This window comes from Pseudorca crassidens, chromosome 3, assembly GCF_039906515.1.
Source record: "Pseudorca crassidens isolate mPseCra1 chromosome 3, mPseCra1.hap1, whole genome shotgun sequence".
NCBI classification, from domain to species: Eukaryota; Metazoa; Chordata; class Mammalia; order Artiodactyla; family Delphinidae; genus Pseudorca; species Pseudorca crassidens.
In genome coordinates, this window is record NC_090298.1 from 137,000,750 (window position 1) to 137,021,413 (window position 20,664).

A 20,664-nucleotide genomic window follows, 5' to 3' on the forward strand; every position below is an offset into this window, starting at 1 on the left:
CTTAGAGCTGCCAGGGCTGAGCCACGCCGACACCTGGCCCGACACCTTGGCCTCTGCTGCTCCTTGGAGCCCACATTTCCCAGGTCTTTTGCCATCGGGACCCCCCACCTGACCCTCCTCCCAGGGCTTCTGTGACCTCCCTCAGGGGACAGACTGTCCGCCCAGGGCTGGCCCCCAGCCTTGGGAGCTGGGAATACTTCCATCCTGGTCCTGGCTGTCCTCACTGCTGACCAAATGCCTCACTTGGAGCACAGTCTGGGTCAGCTGCTGCCACATCTGTCCTGCACGTTGCTGCTTTGGCTCCAAATGCTGGGAAGCCCCAAGACCAGCTGTGCGCTTACAAGAAGAGGGAGCCCTACCCTGGCCAGGCCTTGTAGGGTCACATGGGGCTCTGGCTGCAGCTTCAGGTGGGCCAGCACCTACCGGGTCTAAAGGCCCCCACACCCAGGGCCACCCACACTGCCATTTAGCGCCATGTGCTGGTCAAGTTCAGAGGAAGGGCACAGCAGGCAGAAAGTAGAATGGTGCTTCCCAAGGGCTGGGGAGAGGGAGCAATGGGAGTTATTGTTTAACAGGTACAGAGTGTCAGTTTTGTAAGATGAAGAGAGTTCTGGAGATGGGTGGTGGTGATGGGTGCATAATAATGTGAGTATACTTAATGTCACTGAACTGCTCCCTTATAAACAGTGAAGATGGTAAATTTTATATATTTTTTCATAATTAAAATTTGTTTTAAATTCTATTGGAACGTAATTAAATTAAAATTTCAGTTCTTCAATTACACGCCACATTTCAAGAGCTCAAGGGTCAGGGTGGCTAGTGGCTGTTGTATTGGACATGCAGAATTAGAGCATTTCTAGCAATGCAGAAAGTTCTATTGGACAGCACTGCTAAAGAAGCTTATCTTTTCTCAAATATTCCTGCCTCCTCAATCCCCCTCCTCCCCAAGACCACCAAAGGGCTCATGTGCCTTAGATCATCCCCAGGGACTCTTCCCAGGGCATGCATGTACCCTGGATGAAGACACTGAGCCTTAGAGGGTATTGTCAAGGCAACACAGGATCCAAGCAGGGGCCCTCACCTCCCTCAACCACACTGCACTCTTACTGTGGGAGCTCAGGTTGGAGGTACAGATACCCCCCACTGCCGTGTCTCCCTGAGCCCAGGAGTGTCCATCAGGCCCTCTGTCTCTGCAGGACCAGCCGTTGTGCCTGGAACAAGCACCACTTGCGTGATGCAGCAGGGGAAAAAAGACACGGCCCAAGTACTCTTTCTCAGCTCCTCCGATTCGTCTCCTAAAATCCCTTTCTGTTATGATCAAATTTGTTTCAATTTAAGAATTTTTATATTTCTCATGCTCTTCAAGAAACTAACCAAACCACACCCTTATCCAAAATTGAGGTACAGTTGGATCATGGGGGTGTAAATGAATACATTGAAGTTAACCGGCAAAACCAAGACAAAGTTCTAGACTTCCTCCTACCAGCTCATGGGCATAAGGTGTGTGCGACAGAGGGACCCTCCACACCAGGGAAAAGGCGGATTTGATCCACCAGCCTCAGGAAGACACTCAGAGTCTTTGCTGTACTTGTCAAGAATAATTCTAAACCTGCTGTCGCTAAACTCAATATTGTCATCGTCATGATAGCAAAACCACGTTTATTTAGAGACTGTAAAGCACGTTCACCTTCATCATCTCATTTAATCCTCACCGACAACTCAAGATGAAAATTATTGCCCATTTTAAAGGTGAGAAAACCAAGGCTTAGAAGACTGAAGCCCATTCTCAGTGACATACCTGGTAGTGGTGGGGTCAGGGGTAACCCAGGTGCAAAATAATAAGAAATATGTATCTGGTCTCTGCCCCTCATTCCTGGCACAGACCTCCTAAAACACTTGTAATTTCCTTAATGATAGGGGTGAGAGGAGCATCTCTTGTTATTCATAATGTGCCCCTTTCAACCTTACCTGAGTTTATGTTAATGAAGTGATTCTTGGTGGGCCCCTAGATAGTTCAGGATGGGGGCTGGTAGCCAGAGGAACCAACTGTATGATTAGAGAGTTGGAACTTTCAGCCCCACCCCCAACTTTCAGGGAGGAGAGAAAAGCTGGAGATTGAGTTCAATAACCCATGGCCAGTGATTTCACCAATCATGCCTGCAAAATAAAACCTCCATAAAAACCCTAAACAATGAAGTTTGGAGAGCTTCCAGGTTGGGGAACACATCGAGTTGCTGGGACGGTGGTGCATCCAGAGAGGCCATGGAAGCTCCACGCACCTTCCCCATGCCTTGCCCTGTGCATTCTTCCATTTAGCTGTTCCTCAGTTGTGTGCTTTATAATAAACCGATGGTAGTAAGTAAAGTGGTTTCCTGAGTTCTGTGAACCGTTCTAGCAAATTATTGAACTTGAGGAGCTGGTTGGTAAGAAGCACAGCTGACAACCTGGGAGTTGAGCTCGACATTTGAAGTGGGGCCCATCTTATGAGACTGAGCTCTTACTCTGTGGGATGTATGCTAATTCCGGTGTGAAGAAACAAGTAGTTTACCAGGATTCAGGACTCCCGAATGCCACAACCAGTCCTTTTGTCCACTGGGTTGGAGGGCAGTATAATACTTGGGGAAAGACATATATTTTGAAGGCAGACAAGATTTTATATCTACCAATTTTATAGTTCGTGTGAAGATTTCCAAAGATAATGCATGATAAGTGACTAGCACAAGCCTGGCACACAGATTCACATATTAAGAGCTCAATATTTGTAGCCATCATGGTATTATTATTACTATTATTATATTAAAGGTACTTTTCAAAAATAAGTGAGATTAAGTGTGATAACACTCTCCAAAATAAAATAACATCTGCAAACAGACTTCGGCCCTGCTTTGCAGATGAGATGGCTGCATTCCAGAGGGTCAGTGACTTACCTAAGGCAGGTGGAGAGGAAGACAGGCCGGCAGGCAGGGGTTTACTCCTGGTCCAGTGACCAGCTCATTCATATCCTCCTTCTTGCCCCTGACCTATCTCTTCACTAGGGCTCTGGGAGGTCTTGCCCAAGGATCAGCTGAATTCCCAGGGGCTCACCATGGCCCAGGAAGCAGAGCTGAGAACCAGGCCAGGAGTAAATGTCCTACCCCCTCACTGCTCGCCACCAGCTGGACCTCTGGAGGACCCAGTTCACTGACAGGCTGGGGAGCAGCCCTGCCTGCTGTAGAGCCCCCTATCCCCTGGGTTTCCCTGCCCACCTCCAGCCCCCTACAAGCCCAGGCTTCCTTCCACAAATCCACTCCTCCCACAATGCTGGGCCCACAGCGTGTCCTGGTTGCAGGCCCACTGCATCTCCCTCCAACCCCTAATATTCTCCCAGCAGGGCTCAAATGAGGCACCAGGCAGTGAGGGGCAGGATCTCCACACCACCCCGGGCAGAGGCAGGAACTGCGTTTTCTACAAGGTCAGCATCCTATACCTCCTGGGGTGGAAGGGGCTGGAATGAGGGGAGGGGTAACAGCTTAATCTCTCAGGATTGGGTAGACAGGGCAGGTGTCCCGTGGTGCCACAGGAGGCTTAGGTGGCACCCAGTCACCCAGTTAAGGAGCCCAACCTCACAGGGAGAAACGGATGCTCTCTTCCATCTTCACTTCCTCTAACTACCTCAAGGAGAAACCTCGGATGGGTGTCGGTCTGTCTGTCCTCCTCTCTAACACACACTAATCTCCCATTTGAATATCGCGGGCTGTGGTGCAGACCCGGCAGAAGGCAGGACTGTCTAGCTGGATTTGAATAACATCGCTTTACATTTTACTTCTAGGTTACCTTTACAATAAAGCGAGGTTGCCTTTGTAAATAATTTTAAGTTTTAAAAAAAAGTCAGTTGATTTACAGGAAAATACACAGCCCATACCATGTGGGTATGATGAAAAATTAAGAAAACTGGTCCACAAATGACGAGTTTCTGGAAAGCTGCCTTAGCATGTAAACAGCCTTGCCAAGTCAGAACCACCCCCCTCCACCCGCCCTTTGCAGAGGAGAAAACTGAGGTTCAACAAAATCGATGGGAGGGTCACCTTTTCTCACCTGTAGACCCAGACAGCCTCCCTGTGACCATGTCACTCATCCCCAGCTCCACCAGGAAACCGTGGCAAGCACAGCTGCCCTGGCCCACCTGCACCCCTAGCCTCCCAGCCCCACCCCCAGTGCCCTGCCCCTGCCACCCCACCCCCACTCACAATGTTCATGAGGGTGAGCAGGTACTTCTGCACATGCTCCTTCCCGTGGAACTGGACCACAGAGTCATCCACCCCCAGCAGGACCTCGATGTTGTAGTCGTCGTCGGCAGCATGTCTGCGCACCCTCTGCCTGGAGCTGTTGACTCGCTCCTCCAGGATGCCCAGGGCACGGCTGAAGCTGTCCAGGCTACCCGGGAAGAACCCTGGAAGGAGAGAGGACAAAGCCTGTAGCAGCAGCCCAGGCTCACCAGGGACACCGCAGCAGGACAAACCCCCACTCAGATGCAACTCGGCACCTGCCAGGTGCCAGCTTGGCCATCAGCTTGTCATCATCACAGCACCCTAACCGAGGGCATTTCTGTCCCCATTTCAAAGGAGAGCAAACTGAGGTTCAGAGAGGGCAGCAGTGATGTACCAAGTCAGCTCAGACCCAGCAGCATGCAAATCCACAGCTCGGCCATCACAGAGGCCAGGTTTGGCACCCAGCAGTGAACAGAGAGGGTGGGAAGCTGAATGGGCAGGGTGGACTCTTTTCACCCATTCACACACTCGCACACTCCCCAAGGGCCACCCAGTGCCAAAGAGCTGGTCTCCCAGGCTGGTCTCCCCATTTATAACCGGGGAAACTGAGGCCCAGCCCAGGTGGTATGTGTTTCACAGTGTCTTTTCAGACAGCTCCTCTTCTGGAACTTTCTGCTCAGTCCCTGGTTGGAGCTAGGTCCCTCATCTCTGTGCCAGGCCCGCCCACTCAACTCCTGGGTTGGGGCCAGGCCATGGGTGACCCCGACCCCAGAACTGTGCCTGCCCCTGATGCCAAGTGCCAAAGAGATGAAAGGTTGCCTGACTGAATCATGCAGGAATCAGGATGAGCCCCTCTTATGACAACTCTCCCACAGTCTGCCTGGCAGAGGCTCACTCCGTCCCCCACAGGCTAAACACCTGGCTCAGAGCGGGGCAGACCATCTGGGGCATGGGGCCTTAGGGGCCACAGCTGAGGGGGCCAGGGGCTGGATTGCATCAGGCCCAGGACCCCAGGATGTCATTGCACCATCTGCAGGGCTGCAGCATCTGTCTCAATCCCCTTCTACTTTCCCACTGGGCCTGGAGCCCACCATGGACCAATCCTGGCCCCTACCTCTCAGGATTGCAGCTGAGCTGGCCAGGCCGACCTTCAGCATTGCCGGCAGCCACAGACCACACTGTCCAATTAGTCCCAGTGCCAAAGCCTCTGGAAGCCCCTCACAACCCTGCACTGGTCTATGTGTCCACGCCAGGTCCTTGACCCCAGGGTCCTGCCCCTCCTTGGCACTCCTGGTAGGGGGAGGAACAGGTGTGTCTCAGAGACTCTTGCCCTGGGAAGGACCTAGGACCTCAGGTTATCATGACATCACTAAAGAGTCTTCCAGAACAATTCTTCTCACTTGTCCCCTAAGCTCTTTTCCCCGGTCTCCTCTGGAGGCACAGTGAGGCAGCCAGGCCCTCCGAGTATGTCTCCTCATCCAGTGCTGACAACAGGCCTCTCTGGTGTGCGTTATTGCCTCCATTTTACAGACCACAAGACTGAGAGAGCTCCCCAGCCAGCCAGAAGCTCTCTTCTTTACACCTGCTGTCTGTTAGGTTTCAGGCACAAACCTGCAACCTGGCTATGGAAGGAAAAATGGGAGTGAAGGAGCAGCAGAGGGGGAAGGGCTGCACAGAAAAGAGGAATGGGCTAGTGCCAGGGCTGAGCATCTGCTGGCATTCCTTACCTCCTGGGGTCCTTGTGCCCCCGCCCCAGCCCTGTAGTCCCCCATGTCCACCCCGTATGCACAGGCACACACACACTCCACACACACGCACACACATGCACACGGCAGGCACTGCCCAGGACCACTCCAGGGAGAGTGCCAGTGCAGAGCTCATCCTTCTGCTGTGCTGTCTGGGGGTAATTCAGGGCCATCCTTGCTGCTCCCAGGGGAAACATCAGCTACTTAAACCTGACAGTGGGTTTGAGGAATTGCTACTCTATTTTTACACATTTATTTCTTTGCATTTTCAACAAGCAGGGACAGCTCACCTTCAGAACCACCTTGGGAAGCAGAAAGATGGTAATTTCCATAAAAAGCTCTTCCCAGGGAAGAGGCTGGATGTTACCCCCTGCCCCTGTCAAGCCAGGGGTCACTGACAGGTGGTCCCTGAGCAAAACCAGACCATGGGGGTGCCTGTTAGGGCCATGTGGTGTTTTTTAAATACCTTATTTGGTTGACAGTATTTCAAAATTTGGAGATTTCATGTTAAAACCTAGAATAGCCAGCTTATCTGAGAAATTAAGAAATGGAGTCACTGTAGAGGGGGAGGGGAGTTTACACTGAGCTGTGGAGTGACAGCCATGCCTGGAAACAGGACACAGGGGCCCGCTGCCTGGCCTGCCGCCCTTGCTGCCCACTTAACCTCTGAAGGCATCAGAGTGTGCCCCCAACCCTAACCCAAGAAGTCACCGTGCAGTGACTCCTCTTGACATTTTCTGGGGGAGGGAATGGGGCTGCCACCAGGCCAGGGCTGGCTAGGGTACATCTTGTAGCTGCTTCTGCTGAACAAGCTCAGTTTTTTGTGTTGTTGTTGTTTTTTTTTTTTTTTTGCAGTACACGGGCCTCTCACTGCTGTGGCCTCTCCCGTTGTGGAGCACAGGCTCCGGACGCGCAGGCTCAGCGGCCATGGCTCACGGGCCCAGCCGCTCCGCGGCATGTGGGATCTTCCCGGACCGGGGCACGAACCCGTGTCCCCTGCATCGGCAGGCGGACTCTCAACCACTGTGCCACCAGGGAAGCCCGCAAGCTCAGTTTTTAACTAAATTGTATGTTACAAGCCCATTAAAAACAGCAATGTTTTCTAAGAATGCATTAGAAATGTTAATTTCACCACAAGCATAATTATTGTTATCATTATTATCTTGAGCATGATAATTTTAGAGGGTGGCTTGGACATTATGTTCTAGAACACCCCCCCAAGGCCCAGCCCCTATAGAGATGTGTCCAAATCCAAAGTAAAGTGCAGATGAAGGGAGGAAGACAGGGCCGCTCGGGGCACCTTGAAGGTGACAGCCCCACCCTACAGTCGGGTCCCTGGAAGCCCAAGCCCTGCTCAGGCCTGGCAGGACGTAGGGAACAGCTCCAAGGTCAGCAGGGTCTGCCAGGCACCCAGACCTGGGGCCACATGAGTGTTGATGGGACCCAGCAGCCAGGCTGTCGTTCCACCTTGTCATTCTTGGATGTCTCCTGACTCTCCCTACAATGGGCCCGATCCTAAAGGCTAGGCCACGCAGAGATCCCAACCACACTCTGGTTCTAGCGGGCCTATCCCTCAGGCTGAGTCCTGCTTGGGTTCTCAGCTGGCTGCCTAGTGATTCTCTGAAACCAATCCCAGCCTTCAGGGCCCGTCCACCTGCACTGGGCTGCCTCCTTGCTCTAAAGGCCTCAGTTCTTCTCGGTCCCTCAGACCTCTCTGTCACCCTCCACTCCTCCCCCTGGAGCTCTTGCATGCTTGTAACTGACCCACTAACGAGCAGCTGGCACTGCTCATCTCCTGCTGAGGTGGGAGGACAATGCTGCCCTGGCTCCTGACTCAATCGCCCTCTGTGCACAGCCTCCCCACAAGAAGAAGCCGCTGGTCCCCCCTGGGTGGCTGATCCATGGTAGATGGGAGAAGACTGGACCCCGGTAGGCCGAGGCTTCCCTGAGCGGAGGTGTCTATGGCAGGACCCTATATTCTCAATGGGTAACCGCAGGGATTTTAGTTCCTGGCATTCCCTGTGCTGGGGAGACCTTTCTGGACTGTTCATGTCTCAGGCAAACGATGACACAACAGGAAGCTTCCAAAAGCTGTCCCTCATTTTAGAGTCTCTACAGAGGGTCGGACAGAATTCCTCAAAGAGTCAATAACAGTCTGTGGAGAGGACGGAATAGGGGAAGCAGAACTGCATCCAGGGCATCCTGAAGTACCTGCCCTCCAGGGGAATAAGTGGGTCACAGCAGCCACAGCCCCTGAATCACATGCCCCTGGCAGAACCTGCTGCCCCCTGCTGCCCCTGCATCTGGGGGCAGGGTGGGGCATGTGCACAGCCCCTCACAGTAACAAACCTCCGCTATGTCCAGCAGCCATCTGATCCTCACAGCAAACGGGAGGCTCCGCACCATCCTCATTACTGTCCCCGTTTTAGCATCAAGGAACCCCAGGAAGATTAAGTGACTCAGACAAGTCACACCACAGAGAAGGGCTGGAACCCAGCCCAAGTCATGTCATCCAAAGTTGTTAATGTGCCCCAGAGGGACCTGTGTACTTCACCAGCACCAAGGGATGGTGTGGGAAAACTGAAGCTGATAGAAACAAGCATGTTTATTCCCAAGAGAAACCCCAGGGACCTGAGTCTGTAAATGCCATGGGAGCATCATGCAGCAAGTGCTGGCTCTGTAGGTTCAAGGGTGCCTGGGTGTTTGCTGTCCCTGTGCAAATCCCACGCCCAGGCCTTTGCTGCACTGGCCTCTCCTAGGATATCCTTTCTGCTGCTGCTCCTGCCCAAACTTAACCTTCCTATTGTTAGGGGAACCACTGACCAAAACTGCCCACCCTGGCCAGGTAACCATTTGCAAAAAATTCCTTTTTTTTTTTTTTTTTTTTTTTTGCAGTACGCAGGCCTCTCACTGCTTTGGCCTCTCCCGTTGCAGAGCACAGGCTCCGGACGCGCAGGCTCAGCGGCCATGGCTCACGGGCCCAGCCGCTCCGCGGCATGTGGGATCTTTCTGGACCGGGGCACGAACCCGTGTCCCCTGCATCGGCAGGCGGACTCTCAACCACTGCGCCACCAGGGAAGCCCTGCATGAGATGTTTTATGACAGGAGGTCCTGGTAAGGAACACAAAACTAACAGGCCACCACCAACTGGAAGAATTTGGGAAAGGTCAAAAGGAGATGCCAGTCCATATGTCCTCCCAACCTCTCAGATTCCTCCTCACTGGAATCCATCCTGGCTGAGCGATGCATGGGCCACCAGGAAGGACCCTGAGTCAGAATGATTGGCCAGAGACAACCCAGAAACTAATTCCATCACCGTAAAACCTGAGACTGCGAGCCACATGGCAGAGCAGCTCTCCTGGGTTCCCTTACCCTGCTGCTCTCCACCGGGCTGCCCCTTCCCAATAGAGTCTCTTGCTTTGTCAGCATGTATGTCTCGTCGGACAATTCATTTCCGAGTGTTAGACAAGAGCCCACTCTCGGGCCCTGGAAGGGGTCCCCCTTCCTGCAACACTATCAGGTCCAGCAGAAGCCCCCTCAAAAGGTCTAGAGGGAAGGGGACCTGCAGCCCTTGGTGCCAGGGACCCACTGCCTCCTGCAGTGGACTCAGATGTGTTGGTCCCCCTCTGCCTCCCCGCTCAGGGCCAGCTGCACACCGACAAGGGGAGGAGGGGCACGGAGCCTTGAGACGCCACTGCTCAGTGATGGGAAAGATTGCTGTCCCCTCTTCATGGAATGATCTTCCCCTCATTCCTCACTGGGCTTCCTCCCTTTCATCCTCCAAGTGTCAGCTGAAATGTCCCCTCCTCAGGGCAACTTGCCTTATTTCATTCTAAATTAAAATAGGCTCTCCCTTCCCCCAGTGTCTTCCTTCATGGAACACACCACCATTTGCAGTTCGGATGTCATCTGTGAATTTACTTGGGCATTATCTGTCTTCTCCACTTGAGTGGAAGGCCGCTCAGAAGACAGGGGCCCAGGGTCTTGTATGCCTCAGTGCCTCACAGATAATCGCAGGGCTGTGAGGGGTAGGAGCCAGTGCAGAGATACGATGGGAGGGAGCACAGGACCAGCAGTGGGGAGGCAGAGGGTGCCCTTGGGAGCTGGGAGCTGGACTGGAAGGAGAGGCAGGTACAGCAGGGCCAGGAAGCCCAGGCTGGGGGCGGCAGAGGGGGGTGGGCAGCAGGAGCAAAAGTCAGGTGGCTGGCAAAGGAGCAGGAGCTGGCACAAAATCCTGCTGTAAGTTACTTATACAAGGTGTAACTACAACAAAATTACCCAGGAGGAGTTCAGACAAACGGGGTGAAGAGAGAGTTACCATGTAATTGCCAACAAAAAGAAACCAGGCGTAACTACATTCATGAGATAAAATATAATCCAAGGCATTAAGGGTACAAACTGATAAACAATTCATTGAGAAGATATAAAAGATATGAACTTTTTTCACCTAACAGAGCTTCAACCTGATACAGAGAGAAATAGGCAAAGCCACAGTGCTATGTGCTTTTTAATACATCTATTCCAGAAAGAAACAGGTGAATTAGATAAAACATTAGGCAGGATTTGCATTACTGTAGAAGATTTGAATTACTAAAGCAACCTAATGTTTAAGCCCAACAACCATAAAATGTGTCCTGTTCAAGCACGTGCAGAACAAGTTCCAAATTTGACTGTATGTTAGGACAAAAAGGAAACTCAAAAATCATGTCCACAGCTGCTACCATAGAGCAAAATCAGAGAAAACAAGGAGGACCCTCAAACCCTAAACACCAGAAATTAAAAACACAGTTCTAATAAGCCTAGACTAAATAGAGAATATACACACTAACTGTTGGCTCAAGTAGAAAACCTGAATAAACCTTAGAAGAAATGGAAAAAAGCAGTCAAAGAAAAGCCCAGAATGTTTTATAGAAGAGTTTTACCAAACCTACAAGAAATAGTTAATTCTCATCTTACATAGAATCAGTATGCAAAGATCAATACCTTTCTTGTACATAACAGTGACCAGCTAGGAAAGAGAATGGGAAAAGAGGATTATTGACAATAGGAACAAACCCTACAAAATATCTAGGTATAAACAAAAATAAGGAATGTATGAAGACTACACAGAGAGTAATAAAATATAGTCAAAGCTCTCCCTCAAAACAAAAGAAGACCTCAGTAACTGGAGACACAATGACACTATCCTGGATTGCAGGTTGATTCTCCTCCAAATTAATCTATAAATTTAACACAGTCTCCCCATCAAAAAACTGTTAAAATCCAACAGAATAATTCCGAAGTTCAACTGGAAGACTACATATGAGAGAATAGCCAGAAAAAATATTAAAAAGGAATAATAACAAGGAGGTATTTACCTTTCAAAATTTCAGAAGACACTACAAAATAACATTAATTAGATCACAGTGGTACAAGTGTCATGAAAAGACGGATTTTGGAACTGAATACAATGTCTAAACACAAATCCAAGCATAGGAGGGACCTTGAGTAAAAATGGTGCATTGAACACATACATCTAATTTTGCTCCTCCCTGGAACCCCATTACAACTTTAGGAAAGGTATGATTTTTTTTTTTAATCACAAGCCTACACGGACAGGGGGAGAAGGAGAGGAAGAAAATAACAGAACTGTTGTAAGCTGGAAAGCAGGTGTCCATGTGGCGATGGACTTAGTATATCTGAGAAGCTGGCCAAGACTCTTCCAGTCTGTACTGCAGAATCCTCCAAAGGCACCAAGTACCTCTGGAAGTGGGATGATGGGTGGATTGAAATAAGGACTAGCTGATGGCCAATGCCAAATCCCCTCCCCACACCCTGTGTCCCAGTAACAGCCCAATAACTAACACTGCATTGGTCTGGAAGCTCATTCTCTCTCAAAAAGGTGGAAAAGAAGGTTTCTGGGCTGCAGGCACCAGGTGTAGTTGAGAGCACAGGTACCATGCTAAGAACAGGAAAAGGAAATGAATGCTGAGACACTAGCCCACAATCCACTCCCAGAACGTTGGTAGTCAAGCCTTTACCCCTCAGGCAGGAAGTTGGAAGGAGGCTTCTCTAGGGAATCTGACCAAAGAACAAAAGGCAATATTACTGTCCATGGTTCCCTCAACTACGGGCATCAAGCTCCCAGTCACCTCTTTTGTTGCCCAACTTTACACAGGAGCAGCCAGCCAAGGATCTCCAGCTCTCTGGGATTAGTCCCAGACTCAACAGATGGAGACCAAGATACAACACAACAATCAAAATGAGGAAAATGGAGGAAAAAAAGACTACCTAGGAAGGTGGGGAAACCTATCATTAGTGACCCCTGAGAGGTAGAAGGAAATATCGCATTCACTAAACAAGAACAAAATGAGAACAATCAAAAGGGTTCTTTGAAATTAAAAACATTTCAGCAGAAATAAAAAAACTTAATGAAAGGATTAGGAAGACAAAGTTGAAAAATCTCCCAGAAAGTAAAACAGTAAGACCAAGAGACTTGAACCATCAGGAAAAAAGATAAGAAAATTGGAGCACCAGACCAGAGGTGTATCATCCATATACTAGAAGCTCCAAAAAGAAAGGAGAGGGACTTCCCTGGTGATGCAGCCGTTAAGAATCCACCTGCCAATGCAGGGGACACGAGTTCGAGCCCTGGTCCGGGAAGATCCTACGTGCCATGGAGCAACTAAGCCCATGCGCCACAACTACCTAGCCTGCGGTCTACAGCCCATGTGCCACAACTACTGAAGCCCCCGCGCCTAGAACCCATGCTCCACAACAAGAGAAGCCACCACAATGAGAAGTCCACGCACCGCAACGAAGAGTAGCCCCCACTCGCTGCAACTAGAAAAAGCCTGCGCATAGCAACAAAGACCCAATGCAGCCAAAAATAAATAAATAAATAAATAATTTTTTTTAAGAAAAGGAGAAAACAGAAAGGAAAGAATTAACGAAATTACTCAAGAAAATTTCCTACAACTAAAAGGTGCTCCCAGACTGAAAGAGCCCAGTTAGCACCCAACTCAGCAGATGAAAACAGACCAGCACCATGGCACATCATCATGAAATTTCAGAACACAAGGAAGTTTCTAGAAACTTTCACAGAGAATAAGAGGGGGCCGGGGGAAGCAGTTACAGAAGAGGTCACAAAGGATTGGAAGCAGAATGGCTGTAGACTTCCCCAAACCAGCATTAGAAGCAGGAAAACAATAGAGCAAAGCCTTCAAAATTTCTATACCCAGACAAGTTCTCAACAAGTATGAAAGATATCTCCAGACAAGTAAGTTGTCTAAAGTTTTATCTGTCCAGCACCCCTTTGAAGGTACTGAAGGATGTGCTCCTTCAAAACAAAAGAGGTAACCAAGAAAGTGGAAGACTAGAGATAAAGGAAACCCTACACGAGAGATGAGGAGGGAATCCCCTGGAGGATGGTGAAAAGTGATCCCAAGGTGGCAGCTCTGCAGCAGCTGTGGAGGGCAACTGAGCCTCACTGCAGCAGTGTGACCCAGCATATGGACTGTCATCACCAAGACCCCCTTCCATCAGGCCGTCTTCTTAACCCGAGGACAGAACGCCCAGGAGAACTTGGGCCAGCTTCTCATCAGTACTTGGCTTGTCTTGACCATGTGCTGATGAGGGTCTCTCCCCTCAGGCTCTGCTGAAAACACGCATATCACTCACAGAAGTTTCCAGCTTTTCCCTGAGAGCGGGAGGTAGACCACGGTGGGCTCAGATATAGAAAAGACAGAGCAGCCCACTCTCACTGACCGGACGTCTGCTGCATGTCCAGCACCTGGTCTACACCTCGGTCTTGCCAGGCACCCGACTGTGGAGAGCCCACTGTTACCCAAGACTCACTCATGACCTTGTTCATGAGTTCCCCAGAAAGGGCCTTGTCACCTCCCAGAGAAGCGGAAGTCAGACCATGACCCAAGACTGCTCCACTCACCTCCTCCTGGAGCCTCTGCCCAGCGGAGACAGTGCTGCCCACTCCTTGCATGAATGGTGTGTGCTTGCCCTTAGTTTTAATATTAATCACCTTTGGGAGGGCGGAGTCAAGATAGCAGACAAGATAGCGGAATTCGTGTCTCCGCACAACTAGGGCACCTACCAGGCACCAGTGGGGGACCATGGACACCTAAGGGGGTGGGAGGAACCCCCAGTGACCGGGTAGGACGTGGGCCGTGGTGGTTAGTGAGGGAGGAGAAGTGGAGTCGGGATGGGACTGGCACACCTGAGGGGTGGCTGGGGGGAGGGGAAGGGATCCCACGCCTGAAGGGGGAAATTGGGGGAACACTGGGAGGGCAGAGGATCAAAAGGGAGCGTGGCCAGATTTCCCCTGCCCACTTGGGCCCCTGGGAGCCTGCTGAGATCCAGGGCCTGATCCAGGCCCACCTAGGTCCCGTCCAGCCACGCGGGTCCTGAAGGAGTGGGAGGGAGGGAAAGGGGAGCAGAAGTAAAGGCCGGACCTACAGGACTGGCACCCCTGAGGGACGGCTGGGGGAGGGAAGGAGTTCCTATACCCAGCGGGACCCACCCATGGTTAGGGGTCCAGCAGGGATGAGGGAGACCCTGGGGGAGACCATGTGGGGGGGCGGAGGAACAGAAGGGAACACGGCCAGCACTTTTCCTGCCCACTTAGGGGGAGCCTCCTGGGCTCCAGGGCCTAAACCTCTGCCCTCAGAGCCTCCCTCCTGCCATGCAGAGTCCAAGCCCTGCCCCTACACCCCCACCCAGGGCCCTACCTCTACACTCGGAGACCCCCTCCAACACGCTGGGCCTAAACCCCACCCACACACCCTCACTCAGGGCCTTACCTCCAAACTCCAGAACTCCACACTCAAGAGGCCCTCCTTTGGAGGTGCTGCCTCTCCCCTTCCACACAGGTCCTAAGCAGAGGCGCTGCCCCATGCTTGAACATCACTGGCCTAGGCCCCGCCCCCAAGGCCTTTTCCTGCTGGTTGGGTCCTGAGCCTAGGCCCCGCCCCACACTCAAATGTCACCCCCCTGCCTAAGTTCCACCCCCAACTAAACGCCCCCCATAGCCAAGGCTTTTTTTATTTTCTTTCTTTTTTCCTCTTTTAGATTGGGGTTCTGTTTTACCATGTTGATTCATTTATATTTTTGTATTTCTAATAAATCTTTTATTTTTCTAATTTTATTTTATTCCTTATACTTTGTTATTGTTCTGCTCCTTTTGGCTTGTTTTCCCCCGCCCCCATATTTTTTCCTTTTTCTGTTGTGGTTTTATTTTACCTTTTTGCAGCTGTTTCAATTATATTTTTATTTTTCCTAATATATTTTTTATCTTTCTAATTTTATTTTGTTTCTTATTCTTTGTTATTGTATTGTTCCTTTTTGTTTTCTTTTTTTTTTTTTTTTTTGCAATGCCACACAGCTTGTGGGATCTTGGTTCCCAAGCCGGAGGTCAGGCCCAAGCTCCTGTGGTGGGAGCTCCAAGTCCAAACTACTGGACTAACTGAGAGCCTCAGACCCCAGGAAATATTAATTGGAGTGAGGCCTCCCAGAGGTCCTCATCTCAGCAACAAAGACCCAGTTCTATCCAACTGCCTGCAAACTCCAGTGCTGGATGCCTCAGGCCAATTAACCAGTAAGACAGGAATACAGCCCCACCCATCAAAAAAAAAAAATGAAACAACAAAAAAAATGTTACAGACGAAGGAGCAAGGTGAAAACCTACAAGACCAAATAAATGAAGACGAGATAAGCAACCTACCTGAAAAAGAATTCAGAATAATGAGAGTAAAGATGATCCAAAATCTTGGAAACAAAATGGAGAAAATACAAGAAACATTCAACAAGGATCTAGAAGAACAAAACAGCAAACAAACAGCGATGAACAACACAATAACTGAAATTAAAAACACTCTAGAAGGAATCAATAGCAGAATAACTGAGGCAGAAGAATAGATAAGTGAACTGGAAGATAAAATGCTGGAAATAACTGCCAGGGAGCAGAATAAAGAAAAAAGAATGAAAAGAATTGAGGATGGGGACTTGCCTGGTGGCACAGTGGTTAAGAATCTGCCAATGCAGGGGACATGGGTTCGAGCCCTGGTCCAGGAAGATCCCACATGCCACAGAGCAACTCCGGGAAGTTCCCACATGCCACAGAGCAACTAAGCCCATGCATCATGACTACTGAGGCTGCACTCTAGAGCCTGTGCTCCACAACAAGAGAAGCCACCACAATGAGAAGGCTACGTACTGCGAGGAAGAGTAGCCCCCACTCGCCACAACTAGAGAAAGCCCTTGTGTAGCAATGAAGACCCAACACAGCCAAAAAAAATTTTTTTAATAAATAAATTTATAAAAAAAAAGGAATTGAGGACAGTCTCAGAGACCTCTGGGACAACATTAAATGCACCAACATTAAAATTATAGGGATCCCAGAAGAAAAAGAGAAAAAGAAAGGGTCTGAGAAAATATTTGAAGAGATTATAGCCAAAAACTTCCCTAACATGGTAAAGGAAATAGTCAATCAAGTCCAGGAAGAACAGAGAGTCCCATACAGGATAAACCCAAAGAGAAACATGCCGAGACACGTATTAATCAAACTATCAAAAATTAAATGCAAAGAAAAAAGTATTAAAAGCAGCAAGGGAAAAGCAACAAATAACATACAAGGGAATCCCCATAAGGTTAACAGCTGATCTTTCAGCAAAAACTCTGCAATACAGAAGGAAGTGGTAGGACATATTTAAAGGGATGAAAGGGGAAAACCTACAACCAAGATTACTCTACCCAGCAAGGATCTCATTCAGATTCGATGGAGAAATCAAAATCTTTACAGAAAAGCAAAAGCTAAGAGAATTCAGCACCACCAAACCAGCTTTACAACAAGTGCTAAAGGAACTTCTCTAAGCAGGAAACACAAGAGAATAAAAAGACCCACAAAAACAAACCCAAATCAATTAAGAAAATGGTAATAGGAACATACATAGTGATAATCACCTTGAATGTAAATGGATTAAATGCTCCAACCAAAAGACACAGACTGGCTGAATGGATACAAAAACAAGACCTCTATGTATGCTGTCTACAAGAGACCCACTTCAGACCTAGGGACACATACAGACTGAAAGTGAGGGGATGGAAAAAGATATTCCATGCAAATGGAAATCATAAGAAAGCTGGAGTAGTAATACTCATATCAGATAAAATAGACTTTAAGTCTGTTAAAAGAGATAAGGAAGGACACCACATAATGATCAAGGGATCAATCCAAGAAGAAAACATAACAATTATAAATATGTATGCACCCAACATAGGAGCACCTCAATACATAAGGCAAATGCTAACAGCCATAAAAGGAAAAATTGACAGTAACACAATAATAGTGGGGGACTTTAACACCCCACTTACACCAACAGACAGATCATCCAGACAGAAAATAAATAAGGAAAGACAAGCTTTAAATGACACAACAGACCAGATAGACTTAATTGATAGTTTTAGGACATTCTACCCAAAAGTGGAAGAATACACTTTCTTCTCAAGTGTACACACAACATTCTCTAGAATAGACCACATTTTGGGTCACAAATCAAACCTTGGAAAATTTAAGAAATTGAAATTGTATCAAGCATCTTTTTTGACCACAATGCTATGAGATTAGAAATCAATTACAGGAAAAAAACAGTAAAAAACAAATACATGGAGGCTAAACAGTGAACAGCTAAATAACCAAGAGATCTCTGAAGAAATCAGAGAGTAAATCCAAAAATACCTAGAAACAAATGACAATGAAAACACAATGATCCAAAACCTATGGGATGCAGCAAAAGCAGTTCAAAGAGAGAAGTTCATAGCAAATCAAGCTCACTTAAAGAGACAAGAAAAATCTCAAATAAACAATCTAACCTTACACCTAAAGCAACTAGAAAAAGAAGAACAAAGAAAACCCAAAATTAGTAGAAGGAAAGAAATCATAAAGATCAGAGCAGATATAAATGAAATAGAAACAAACAAAACAATAGCAAAGGTCAATAAAACTAAAAGTTGGTTCTTTGAGAATATAAAAAAATTGATAAACCTTTAGCCAGACTCAACAAGAAAAAAAGGGAGAGGACACAAATCAATAAAATTAGAAATGAAAAAGGAGAGATTACAACTGACACCACAGAAATACAAAAGATCATAAGAGACTGCTACAAGCAACTATATGCCAAAAAAATGGACAACATGAAAGAAATGAAAAACTTCCTGGAAAAGTACAACCCTCCAAGACTGAACCAGGGAGAATTAGAAAATATAAATAGACCAATCACAGGTAATGAAATCAAAACTGTAATTAAAAATCTTCCAACAAGCAAAAGTCCAGGACCAGATGGATTCACAGGCTAATTCTATCAAACATTTAGAGAAGAGTTAACACCTATCCTTCTCAAATTCTTCCAAAAAATTGCAGAGGGAGGAACACTCCCAAACTCATTCCACGAGGCCACCACCACCCTGATACCAAAACCAGACAAAGATATCACAAAAAAAGAAAATTATAGACCAACATCAGTGATGAACATAGATGCAAAAATCCTCAACAAAATACTAGCAAACAGAATCCAACAGCACATTAAAAGGATGATACACCATGATCAAGTGGGATTTACACCAAGGATGCAAGGATTCTTCAATATACGCAAAACAATCAATGTGACACACCATATTAACAAATTAAAGAATAAAAACCATATAGTCATCTCAATAGATGCAGGAAAAAACTTTTGACAAAATTCAACGGCCATTTATGATAAAAACTCTCCAGAAAGTGGGCATAGAGGGAACCTACCTCAACATAATAAAAGTCATATATGACAAACCACAGCAAACATCATTCTCAATAGTGAAAAACTGAAATCATTTCCTCTAAGATCAGGAACAAGACAAGGATGTCTACTCTCACCGCTATTATTCAACACAGTATTGGAAGTCCTAGCCATAGAAATCAGAGAAGAAAAAGAAATAAAAGGAATACAGATTGGAAAAGAAGTGAAATTGTCACTGTTTGCCAATGACATGATACTATACATAGAAAATCCTAAAGATGCCACCAGAAAACTACTAGAACTAATCAATGAGTTTGGTAAGGTTTCAGGATACAAAATTAATGCACAGAAATCTCTTGCATTCCTATGCACTAACAACAAAAGATCAGAAAGAGAAATTAAGGAAATAATCCCATTTACCATCACAACAAGAAGAACAAAATACCTAGGAACAAACCTACCTAAGGAGGCAAAAGACCTGTACTCAGAAAACTATAAAACACTGATGAAAGAAATCAAAAATAACATAAACAGATGGAGAGATATACCAGGCTCCTGGATTGGAAGAGTCAATATTGTGAAAATGACTATACTACCCAAAGCAATCTACAGGTTCAATGCAATCCTTATCAAATTACCAATGGCATTTTTCATAGAACTAGAAAAAGAAATTTTACAATTTGTATGGAAACACAAAAGATCCCAAATAGCCAAAGCAATCTTGAGAAAGAAAAACGGAGCTGGAGGAATTAGGTTCCCTGACTTCAGACTATACTACAAAGCTACAGTAATCAAGACACTATGGTACTGACACAGAAAGAGAAATATAGATCAGTGGAACAAGATAGAAAGCCCAGAGATAAACCCACGCACATATGGTCACTTTATCTTTGATAAAGGAGGCAAGAATATACAATGGAGAAAAGACAGCCTCTTCAATAAGTGGTGCAGGGAAAAATGGACAGCTACATGTAAAAGAATGAAATTAGAACACACCCTAACACCATACACAAAAATAAACTCAAAATGGATTAAAGACCTAAATGTAAGGCCAGACACTATAAAACTCTTAGAGGAAAACATAGGCAGAACATTGTATGACATAAATCACAGCAAGATCCTTTTTTACCTACTTCCTAGAGTAAGAGAAATAAAAACAAAAATAAATAAATGGGACCTAATGAAACTTAAAAGCTTTTGCACAGCAAAGGAAACCATAAACAAGACCAAAAGACAACCCTCAGAATGGGAGAAAATATTTGCAAATGAAGCAACTAACAAAGGATTAATCTCCAAAATATACAAGCAGCTCATGCAGCTCAATATCACAAAAACATACAGCCCAATCCAAAAATGGGCAGAAGACCTAAATAGACTTTTCTCCAAAGAAGACATACAGATTGCCAACAAACATATGAAATGATGCTCAACATCACTAATCATTAGAGAAATACAAACCAAAACCACAGTGAGGTATCACCTCACACTGGTAAGAATGGCCATCATTAAAAAATCAAGAAACAATAAATGCTGGAGAGGGTGTGGAGAAAAGGGAACCCTCCTGCACTGTTGGTGGGAATGTAAATTGATACAGCCACTATGGAGAACAGTATAGAGGTTCCTTAAAAAACTAAAAGAAGAACTACCATACGACCCAGCAATCCCACTACGGGGCATATACCCTGAGAAAACCATAATTCAAAAAGAGACATGTTCATTTCAGCTCTATTTACAATAACCAGGACATGGAAGCAACCTAAATGTCCCTCAATAGTTGAATGGATAAAGAAGATGTGGCACATATATACAATGGAACATTACTGAGCCATAAAAAGGCGTAAAACTGAGTTATTTGTAGTGAGGTGGATGGACATAGAATCTGTCATACAGAGTGAAGTAAGTCAGAAA

General features: G+C 47.2%; 1 protein-coding gene across 2 annotated transcripts in view; it reads right to left on the reverse strand.

Moving 5' to 3' along the window:
- ADAMTS2 (ADAM metallopeptidase with thrombospondin type 1 motif 2) overlaps nt 1-20,664 on the reverse strand; it is a 246,476-nt gene that overhangs the window by 89,962 nt on the left and 135,850 nt on the right. For both annotated transcript variants that reach the window (XM_067732549.1, XM_067732550.1), the window contains one exon: nt 4,227-4,429. In XM_067732549.1, the coding sequence (XP_067588650.1) occupies nt 4,227-4,429 (203 nt within the window). The remainder of the gene's footprint in view (nt 1-4,226; nt 4,430-20,664) is intronic.